Source organism: Lonchura striata, chromosome 5 (genome assembly GCF_050655825.1).
Source record: "Lonchura striata isolate lonStrDom1 chromosome 5, ASM5065582v1, whole genome shotgun sequence".
Lineage (NCBI taxonomy): Eukaryota > Metazoa > Chordata > Aves > Passeriformes > Estrildidae > Lonchura > Lonchura striata.
Genome location: NC_140707.1, coordinates 8,536,381 through 8,547,613, shown reverse-complemented (window position 1 = coordinate 8,547,613; position 11,233 = coordinate 8,536,381). Strand labels below are relative to the sequence as shown.

Genomic DNA, 11,233 nt, shown 5'->3' with positions numbered 1-11,233 from the left:
ACTGTGAATTGAAAATACATGGAGCAATGTTATGTGAATATTTTATATAGATGATAGATAACGCTTGAACTGGAAATAAAAAAACATTTTCTGTTTTATTTCAAAATCAAGTAGTTACCATGCCCTGTCTTATGACAGTGAAGTAAGTGAAAAAGCAAAGTTGGAATTGAAATGGTACAAGGAAAGGGTGGTAGGTAAACACTGGAATTCCAGGAAAAAATGGTGGATAAGTTGCAGTTTCTGTGATTCTTTGTCTTCTAAAATCCTGGTGAGAAGCTTGTTTCAGAGGTAAGTCTGGGCTGCAGTGTTCACTTTTACAGAGGAATTGTCCCTAGTCTGGAAAGTCTTGTAGGCACCCAGTGTGTGGTGCTTGGGAGTGGGGCTGAGCCTCATCCCCAGTGGGTGCAGCTGTGAAAAGCAGGTGAGCAGCACTGCCAGCACTGAGCCACGGAGTGCCCAGGTGTGCTGAGCAAGCACACAGGGCACAGAGGCACACAGGTGGAATGCATCAACAAGAGGGGATAAAAGATTGGGCTGAAGAACAAGAGGAGCAGAACTTGGAGCCTTCTGAGGAGGTAAGGTGTCACTGTGTATAGGTTGCAGCTTTCTGGAAGGGTGTGATGGGGCTCTGTGTGATGTGACAGTGTCTGAGGTGGCATGTCAAGAAAGGATATCAGATTCAGTGGTGGGCCTCAGGCTAAAATTGATTGCTAGTTCTAGTAATTTAAAAAACCCTATATAGCCACCCTTTAAAATTAAGTTAGAAATAACTTGAAGCTTTGATGTGTTACTGTTTCCTGTTGCATTAGAGACAGGTTTCAAGTGACAAAATCATGAAAAGTAAAACAAGCTCTGTACTCCTCACTTTTGTTTGCTTAAATTGTGTGGTTGGGATTTTGGGGGGCAGAGGTGAGTAACTTGGGCATTTTATTGGTAACCAAAGGTTTAAAATAAGTCTGCACAGACACATGCTAATAATTTCTTCCCAGTTCCTCAAAACAACTCCCTTTTGCAGCCCAGTTGTGCAGGTGCCTCTGCCCCTCAGAGATAACCCCTCAGGGTAAGAGAAGTGGCAGGTGTCCCTGCCCTTGGCAGGGGGTTGGAACTGGCTGAGCTTTAAGGTTCCTTCCAACCCAGATCATTCCATGATCAGGCTGCCCGCTGATCCTCTGGGGGTGGGAAGCGGGGGAAGGTGTCTGATAAACAGGGACTTGATGCGTTCTGCCTTCTGCTTGCATACAGTGAGACTGAAGTGCTTTGTGCTGTCTAATTACAGTGGAATGCCTCTGAAAGTTGCAAAACACAAATTAAAGTATGTTGTTTTGTTACAAAAACTTTCTAGCTAGAATACAGACTGACATGAATATTGGACTAAACCCTGCATTTAATTTCCAGCAATTTTGTCCTAAATTGCTTTTAAATTCCTGTATAGCTACCTAATTTCAACTCATGACTGGGTTAGAGTGACAAGATAAAATAAATTAGTTATGATGCTATTATGGTGTTCCTCTTTTTTCAAGGGGAACACATAGTACTGGAGAAACTCCAGGGTTAACTCTAGACAGCAGAAGACATGACACATCTAGGCTGAAAAAACTCAACAAAAAATAAAAATAACAACCCAACACATGCATACTTTTTGAGCTGTCCTCTCTTTGGCTTTGCTCTACCCAGTTTACAGAAGGTGTTGGAATAAAGTGCCTGCAGTAATTTTCTTTTAGCTGTGGTACAACATCTCATTTCTGCTTGCAGCCCAGCTCACTGCATTTCAGAGGCATCTTTTGGAATAATCGAACAAAGATACAATCACCAGGCCAAACTGCCAAATACATTCTGCTCTGGATCATCTAGGTAATGCATACACAGGAATGGGTGGTAGAGACACTCTACCATTGGAAGTTAAGCATTGTTTACATAGAAAGGTAATATTTATTCATAAGCAATTTTAAAATTAATTTTCTCTTGTTTCTATTTAATATTGTATATTTTTTCCTTCTCTCTACATGTGCTGTTTCTAAACTGTGGATTTTAGTGGTCTTGCTTGTCCTCATTAGTTTCTCTTGTTTTACAGAGGCATAAAGTAGATACTGGGAAACAAATTTTCTGGGCAAACTTTTGACCCTACCAAAATAATTTTTTTCTGACAATTTTTCTGAAGCTTTAAATTGTTTCTGTATTTGTGCTACCAAGGTTTGTATCTTTACCTTTGTTTTCTTAACAAAGCTTTGGAATTGGCTGGGCCTTTCTTTTGCCACTTGTTTCCTGAAGTGACTTTCAGTTCTACTTCACCCGAGTAAGTTTCAGCCTTTTTGTGGGAAGAAGGATACTTCCATTTTAGAGAGAGCTTTCTTTGTCACTGCAGATATTCCAGACTGTTCTTTCTCCACGCACAGCAGCTCTGTGTCATGTTCTCCAGGATAACTTTAATTTCCTGGTGTCATGGTTTAACCCCATCCAAACCCAGCACACCATGCAGGTAGAATCCAAGTGGTAATTGAATTTCCCATCAGCGTGGGGCTCAATAACAGCAGCAGCACCTTTTGCACATGATGCTTCTTTTGGATGAATCCATTTTGAGCCCATTGGAGTGTAAAGCTTATTTTTATCACTAGATACAGATAAAATTTAAAGGTGCTCTAAACTGCATACATTTCTGTGTCTACATCTCTGTACTAAACTGAGTCTGGGCAATCCTTTGGAAGGGGAACAGCCCTTGGGGCACATCCTGCCACATCAGCATTTCTGATGGAGGAAAATTTGGATGATGGAAACCAGGGGAGAAACAGCTCACCTTGCAGGACTAACACACTGACTGTATTTTTATCCCAATTTATAAAAGAAAGCCTCCATGAAAATTCTTTTTTATTCTGTAAAGTCTAATAAATCCTTAAAAGAAAACAAAGTTTTTTATCACAGCTATTATCTTTACATTTCCATTCACATGCCGTCCTCTCATGGCACAGCTCTAGCATCAAGGAATTCTGATGTTCCAGTCTGCCTTCATTTTGTATTTCTTTTTGTGTCCATGTTTCAGGTCTTAATCTGCTTGCTTCTCCACATCAGACTCCCATTAAATCCAAATGGATTTGTGTCTCTGAAGTGGGGTTTTTGTCAGAAGTAGATACGTTGCTGGACAGTTTTGTGGCAGTAGAAGAAAAAATTCCATGTCTGTACTTTTGTGTTTTCCTCCTATGTCTCTCAATGTCTGACAGAAGTTTCAAAACCGTGTAAAATGCACTAAATCCTGAAGTTCTTATGCAGTAATAGATCAGTTTATGGTACTTCCCATTTTCCCTGATGAAGAGCAGAGAATAGTTTCTCCACAGCTCAACCAAAATGAGCTAGTTTTATCTGCTTTTTTTATTGACTTGATAGTTTGACCCTCATATTTTTTACCTGGTTGAAAGTGCACCTCAGGATTTTTCTCTCTTTTGCAGTTTTTTTTCTATTATTATTAAATAAGCTAATTGCTGCCTTTTGGGGGATGCTTCTTGGAATTCGTAATATTAAGGATTGCTTCAGACTAGATTTTTAAGCTATGGTCATTTCAAAATCCATGGTATAATTTTTAGTTAAATAGATAATTTAACTAAAAATGACCATTTTTTTTCAGCTTAAAAACATCTTAGCATGTAGATCTTAATTAAGAAGTAAGCCAGCTTCACAGAAAATGTTAGGGTTTTTTTTTTTTTAAAGAAAAATAAAAATCAATAAATGCCTGCAAGCAGGTGTTTGCCTAAGCAGAAAGGGAGAGAAATGGGAGTTGTTGATGGAGAGGAGAGAGCAGTGATCCATCAGCACCAGCAAGGGAGAGCAGAGGTTGAAAAACTAAGTATTAACTTTCCAGGACGAGTTCCAGACTACCTGGAAGCAGCAAAGCAGTATTGACTGGATAAAAAGGGGAAGTGGATTGCTCCTAGGACTGGAGTTTCAAAGGGGGACTTCAGAAAGCTGCGCTAAGGAAAAATCTGAAGTGATGCTGGTAAAAGAAACAGAAAGATTGGAATCGGGCAAGGATTGAGAGGAAAAGCTAGACTATTCCAGTGCTTCAAAGCATGCAAAAAAAAAAAAAAAGCTCTGCTATTCTGCTTTTACTCGGGCCCTTTTGTCCAGAGAACTTCTGGGGTCATTATAGGGTACCACTGCTGCTGTACAAAGTAATCTCCATGCTACTATTTGTCTTCCAAAATCCAAGCAGGCACTGAGGGCCATTTCTGCTCCCATTATCTTTGGTTAGTGAAGTGAGACTATTTGCAGAGTGAATATAAGTGCTTTGTTATTTTTCTTTGCCAGTAGTGGAAGAAAAAGGTCACTTTTTCTTATTGGTTTGGATTTGTTTTGTTGAAGTAAGTTGAGAGAAATCCTTTGAATTTTTTTCCCTTCTACTCTGGTTGCTGCTCCTCCACTGCTATCCCTGAGCACAGGCACGGAAAGTGACATCCTGGCTTTGGCCCTGACATTTCTTAGAACAACATGGCTCTGACAACAGCATTTCTCTGCCAACATGAGGCAGAGAAGGACAAAAGATAACCTTGAGTGTCTGCACTTTTACAGCAAACTTTGGTACTTTTATGCACTGGTAGCTTCCACTTTGAGGACTTCATATTTCTCACAAGGTACAGGACAAGCACATAGCCTGTTATTAAAAGGACCTTTTTCACAAGTAAGTGATGATGTTGATATAAAATCAGTGCATCAGGAATAGGATTCCTAAATGCAAGAAAGTAACAATTTTTGCAACTAGATAAAATGTTAACACTTTGAGAAGGGGAGTTAAGAGTTGAAAAATGATGAGGAGAAATGTAGGAGATGGAGGTGGTGGTGGCTGAAGGATCTGTATTTCTATGGTCCTCAGTGTGCACTCTACTTTCTTGGGCACAAATATTTTAAATCTTCACGTCCCCACCACTGACATGCCTAATTTTTAATTTTCATAAAGAGACCATTTTTTAAGCAAAGACTATTTTTTTCTATTCTATTTTTTTCCCTCCATTCAGCTGAAGAAAGGCGTGATTAGCACAGATCCCAGCCCTGCATGGGTGTATCCTGGGATGTCAGTGGTGTCACAGGCAGCCCTTGGAAGGTAAACTCTTAAGGGATGAGCTCTTCCACTCCTGGCTGAGCAGCATGTGATCAGAGCAGCTATGCCAGGCCACAGTGCTATGGACACTGGTCCCTGTATGATGAGGCCTGCCTCATCCCTCACCTCTCTGCCTTACATGCTTGCAGGTACTTAGGATTTTTCATATGCAATTGCAGAAACTTGAGGTAGCTGCCACCAGGCCATGTGACACCCTTGGACAGTTGCTTTTCCTTTGGATTAAGGGTTCAGTTACCACTGTTGACCCTCTCCTGGCTTTAGGGAAGGTGGCAGAGCTCTGTGTGTACAGGGTGGTGTGGTTCATCCCATTTCTGCTGTGGCAGAGGCAGGCTGTCAGCCACTGACCCCTGTCTGTGGTTCTGTCAATGACCTGCAGAATGGACAGAAGGCTGTTGTGGGTTCGTAGCTACAGGAAAATGGATATGGACTGCATGAACCAGCTGAACTTCTGGAACTAAAGAATGAGGTCACCTTTGGGGATAAAAAGCTGATGTTGTGAGAAGAAAGAAGCAGAAAAGTTGCTGACAGACACAGGGGTGTCAGCATGAGTAAAATGACACAGCATCTACCAGTTAGATTAATAAAAAGATGCATGCTTGCCTTGTGGACAAAGCAGAGCTACCAATCCAGAGATGCATGGACAAAGCGGAGCAACAAATCAATGTGTGGCTGTGTAGACCAAGGTAAGAAGTAAACATAACGTTTAGAAGCACAATAAATGGCTTTTTCTTGATTCACATTGAATCTGCAGAGTCCTGTCTTCTCTCCTCAGGGTCCCTGCCTACTTGCTCTGCTCTGGCATAGGCTCTGTGGGCTTCAGGCTGGGCTGCACAGACATCTGCCTAGCTGGCAGTGCAGCTGGGCTGGCAGCTCCTGGGCAGGCTCAGAGCATCCAACCCAACATGGAAAATAGGTGGTGTGGCTGGGCACCAGCACAGGAGCCCATGACTCTGCTGGGTTTTCTTCAGCCAGGGCTGTTGGCTCAAAGCCTCTTTTGGGGTTTGGGCCAGCAGTGAGAGGTGCCAGTTGGTTACCCAAGGGCTGCTGTGACCTCATGTCCTGGTTTAGGGTAAATCTGGGAGAAAACCAGTGATTCGTGGTGATTGTGTGGTGCATGAGTGAGCAAAGCTCATGTAGCAGGCTTATTCCTGGTTGTCCTGCAGGGTAGAAGCATCCAAAAGAAAGCATTAAAAAACAAGTCGGATGACGGCGGGCACTAACAACAAGGACAGACAAGGTTTCCCTTTTGTTTTGTGCTCTTTTTAAGGTAGTTAGGAGAAAAGGACCCAGACCGGCCCAGGTTTGGCTGCGATGTGCGAGTTGTGTAACAGCCAGCTACCACGGCAGCGTTTTGTGTGGGAAGGAAAGCGTTCTTTCAAAGCAAACCGGTTTCGAGGAGAGCCTTGTGCTGCAGTCACTGCAGTTTTGGGAACAGGGGTGAGAAGTGGTTTTGTGTCCCTGGGCCAGGAGGACGGCATGGACCCCCGTGCCCCAGGGGCTGGGTAGGCCACGCCGGCCGGAATCCGCCAGTCCCGGGCCCCGAACGGGGCGGCCGGATCTCCTGCCGTGCATTGTTTGGGCCTGCCTGGGGCTGCGGGCCGAGGCGCTCGCCCGCTCCTGCCGCGGCTGGCAATGGCGCCCCGAGGCCGGGGCCGCGGCGCTGCCCGCGCCCCCGGCCGGCCTGCCCGCGCCCCCGGCCGGCCTGCCCGCGCTCCCGGCCGGCCTGCCCGCGCCCCCGGCCGGCCTGCCCGCGCCCCCGGCCGGCCTGCCCGCGCTCCCGGCCGGCCTGCCCGCGCCCCCGGCCGGCCTGCCCGCGCCCCCGGCCGGCCTGCCCGCGCCCCCGGCCTGCCCGCGCCCCCGGTCGGCCTGCCCGCGCTCCCGGCCGGCCTGCCCGCGCCCCCGGCCGGCCTGCCCGCGCCCCCGGCCGGCTCGCTCGGCTTTCCGCGGCCCGGACGGGGCCCGGGGTCCCGGCCCGGCGGCGGCGGCCGCAGGGAGGGAGGGCGGGACCGCCGCTCCGGCCTCGCCCCTTGCGCCCGTTGGTTGCGGCCCGGCCGTGTTTTGCATAATCCCCGCCCCGCGCCAGCTCCGCTCCAATGGGAGCGTGGGTGCGGCTGTCATTAGCATACGCACCTCTGCCCTGGGCGCGGAGCCGCCGTGGTCGCGGGAGCGAGCTGCGGAGGGGCGGCAGCGCCAGCGGAGCCGCGGCCGCCGAGCACCGGGGCACGGCCCGGCACCGGCAGCGCCTCCGGCACCGCCACGGCCTCCGGCACCGCCACGGCCTCCCCCGAGCGCTGCCTGCGCGGCTGACATGACTGGTGGCCAGCAGCGCTGCAGGCTCTGCACGGGGCAGGCGGGCGGCGGAGGGCTGGCTTCCCTCTGAGGCACCCCCGTAGCCGTGCCGGACGGAGGCGCCCCTTTATTTTGATTTTTTTTTTGGTCGTTGTTGTTTCTCTTGGGTTTTTATACGTTTTCCCGGCAGGCGGCCAGGCTCGGCAGGCGGAGGGCGCCAGCGCAGAGCCGCAGGCCGGGCCGGGGGGCTGGGCGGCCGGCGGGGTCGGCGATGCGGCGCCTCGCTCTGCTTGGCCTCCTCGCCTGGGGCCTGGGGAGCTGGGCCGGACACAGCGGCGGAGCGTCCCCCCCGCCCTGCCCGGCCCCTTGCAGCTGCGACGGCGACCGCGGCGTGGACTGCTCCGGGCGGGGGCTCGCGGCCGTGCCGCCGGGACTCAGCGCCTTCACGCACGCACTGTGAGTCGGGGCGTGGGCCGGGGCCGGGCGGGCAGGTAGCCGCGGCGGGGAGGGACCGGCGGCCGTACCCCGACAGCTGCGTCCGGTTGTGGCGGCGCGCCTCTCGCGGGCCGAGCCCGCGGTGCGGCCTCGGGCCGAGCGCAGGGCCCGGCGCCGCCGGGGCAGGTGAGCTCGGCAGGGCCCGGCGCCGCGCCCGGGGCTCCGGGCGGCGGACGGGAGCCGGCCCACCCCGAAGGGACCGGCCCGGGGGGTCACGGGCTGGCAGGAAGCCGCTCGGACCCTCGGTGGGGCCGAGTCGATGCCGGTGCCGTCCCGAGCCTGGGGGAGCTGCTGCCCTCGCGCGTGTGTCTCAGCGTGCGCCCGCGCCCTGAATCGCCTTCCTCCTGGCTCTTCTCTAGAAGCCGGTTGCCATTGCTAGCCAGTTTCCTCACGAAAGTTACGGCATTTTCGCTCCGAAGAACGCGTAACCCTGGTTAAATACGGTGCCTTCGCTTTTACAAAATCTTCATTATGGTAAAGCACAGGGGAACGTGGAAAAAAACTAGTGTAGCCAAACGTCGAAGGTTTGTCGAGTTTTGCTCGTGGATGAAGAAAAACGTAAACTCTTAAAACATTTTGTCCTGTTTTCTATGATAATGTTGTAAAGCAGGCAGAAGCTGGTAGGTCTTGTGTGGCGTTTTGGTAACTTTAATAATAAAATTTTAATTGAGGAATGAGCACGGTTCTGTAGAGACATGACCGAGGAGGGATTTGCAGCTTTCAATACGGTAGCTTTGCTAATCCACAAACCTGTTAAGTTTCACAATAAAACCTGTCAGTCTTGCCCTACTTCTCAGCGCAGATTTCACAGGGTGGAGCGAGGTCTAGTGTGGGCCAGTGGTCAAGTCTTGTTTTACTAAAGCTTTGCCGTGTTTACAACATACATTACAGCACACTAGGCAAACGATGGTGCATCGTTTCAGATCGGTACTGAATTGCCGTTTTGTCAGAATACAGCAGTGGTGTATGCCTAAGAAAATTGCACTTTTTTTCTTTGTCTTTGTTTGCCTACACTTAATATGCAGAGGGAGTCTGATTAATAGTTACTGGATGTTTAATTTACTGAAGAGGTTTCCAATTTCTCCTACATATTTGGATTGTTTGTTTTAATTGTTCAGGCTGGGTGGAGAAAGATTACTGGGCCTTTTTTCTTCTGTACTACTTGATGAATAGTAGAAGTTGCATCGGGTTTCATTTGTTATCTGTGCTTAAATGTTTTGTTCCTTTTTTTTTGTGCTGATAAGGTGTTAAGTGGGACCTCACTTTGTGGTGTTTTTCCTGTGGAGGAAATGGTGGTTTCTGAGTGTTCGGGGGAGGGAATTCGACGCTGTCATCATGAGCCCTTGGAATTACTGCTTAACAGTCTTCTCTTCACAGATAAAACAGAGAACTTACCCAAATTAATAAAGTGCTTGGAGTCTCTCTGGTAAAAGCTGCATTTAAGCATAAGATTTTATGGCTCCTGCATTGTCTGGCTGTTTTCTAAAATGGATCGGTACATCCCCGAGTGTCTGCAACGTGACATAAGTTGTCTAAGGGGCACAAGTTGCCATAGCCAACACCTGTTAGAGATTAAAGTGCGAAAAGAGTTTCAGTGTGTAAGCTTCTCCTCAGTGTGCAGGTGAATTGCACACAGCCAATTGGAAGTTTCTCCTTACTCTGTGCGGGTAAATTTCACAGCCAAGGTGACACATACGGCAAAAGTGAGAGGAGGCCTGCACACATTTAAATATGCTGTGGAATGAGTTTTTGTAGCTTTGATTTTATGCTCTTTAAACTTGAGAAGAACCTTTCTTGAACTTGAGAAGAATCTGTCTGGTGTTGTGGCAGTGGAGGATGCTCTTGATCCCTGTTTGTGTGTAGTTCCTGCTTCCTTATTTACAGAAGGAAAAAGAACTGATGACTTCTTGGTACTTCTGAGCTTAACCAGTCTCTCTTGTAGTGAGAACACTAGAAATTTAGGGTATGTAGAAGACAGTTTTGGAGGCAATAAAAACTCACTTCTGACCTGCTTGAAAGTGGACAATGGTTTTGCCAGAGATGCTCAGTTGGTTAGTGTGGAAGATGAGGACACAAAAATAAAATCACACTCCTATGTGACATGTTTGTCTCATGGCTAAGCACCATGTGAAGTGAAGAAAACTTCTCTGTGCTCTATGTCAGACACTCTAATGGTGTCAGGAAAGCCCCTCAGCATTGGTACTGGGGTAGTTTTTGATTATAGCCATGGCAGCAGAGAGCCTGTAGCACAGGGATGGCTGAAAGAGTGTTACAGGTGATGTTCTGTGATAGTAAAGCAAGGGTATGCCCAGATTTTTGCTTTGGCCGTGACAGAACAGCTGAAGAAAGGTTGCTCGCAATTAAAGTTGGCAGTGAATGAGTTCCAAGGCTGTTGAGAATTATGGAAGGAACCCGGTTTAAATTTTTACCATTTCTGTTTTCCTGAAATCTTAATTTCTTTGTATTTAGTCTAATCTCATTTAGCCTAACTTCTCAGGTGCTGTCATTAATGGTCAGGCATGGGTTTCTGTAGAGCCTTAAAGGCATGTATGTACAGAATACCCTTCACATTCCTTGTTTCTGCTTATTCAGCTCTTGACTGATCCCCTGCTGTTTCTTGCTTACTGTGGTGGTTTGAAAGCAGGGAGAGAGGGGCTAGTTTGATAATGGGGTTGGGGTTATATGATGTCTCTTGAGGGTAGTTCTATCAGACTGAGCAGCTCAAAAAGATGGAGCATCTGGTCACTGCTTTTGAGTCATTGGTGAACTTTGAGAGGTGGAATTTGAATAAAGCTGTCCCAGCTACGGTCAGCTCAGTGAAGAGATTACTGGGAGATGGGCAAGTTGCTCAGAAAAGCCTGGTGACAGCACCAGATCAGAACTTGCTGAGGGGATGGGACAGATGGGGACGAACTCAGAGAGGGTTGGGATGACATGACCAAGGATAATTACTTGATACTTTTACTGTAGGTGACTGTTTGTATAATTTAGGTGAGTGCTTATGTAACTCTTAATTACCATCTGCCAGTTCTGTTTATGAAGGTTCAGTTTGCTTGGTTGCAAAATAACTGTAGTCTGTGTATGTTGTGGGCACACTGCTCTTGGTGGTTGGGAGTGGGGCTGTGGCCGATCCTCAGTGGGTGCAGCTGTGCAGGACAGGTGAGCAGTGCTGAAGGTAACAAGCCATGGAGTGCCCAGGTGTGCTGCTGGGCAGTCACAGGAGGGCACACAGGTGCAATGCATGTAAGATGAAGGTTATGAAAGGTTGCACTGAAGAGCAATAAGAAGCAGATGTATGAAGCCTCCTGTGGTGTTGGTTTATGGCTCCGCCATCTTTCCAAAATGTGT

The 11,233-nt window shown here is 48.1% G+C and overlaps 1 protein-coding gene across 1 annotated transcript in view; it reads left to right on the top strand.

Annotated features, from left to right (window-relative positions):
• The first annotated feature begins 7,260 nt into the window (after positions 1-7,260).
• LGR4 (leucine rich repeat containing G protein-coupled receptor 4) overlaps positions 7,261-11,233 on the top strand; it is a 71,504-nt gene continuing 67,531 nt past the window's right edge. Inside the window, exon 1 of the mRNA XM_021539047.4 lies at positions 7,261-7,846. Within this exon, the coding sequence (XP_021394722.1) occupies positions 7,662-7,846 (185 nt within the window). The 5' untranslated portion in view covers positions 7,261-7,661. The remainder of the gene's footprint in view (positions 7,847-11,233) is intronic.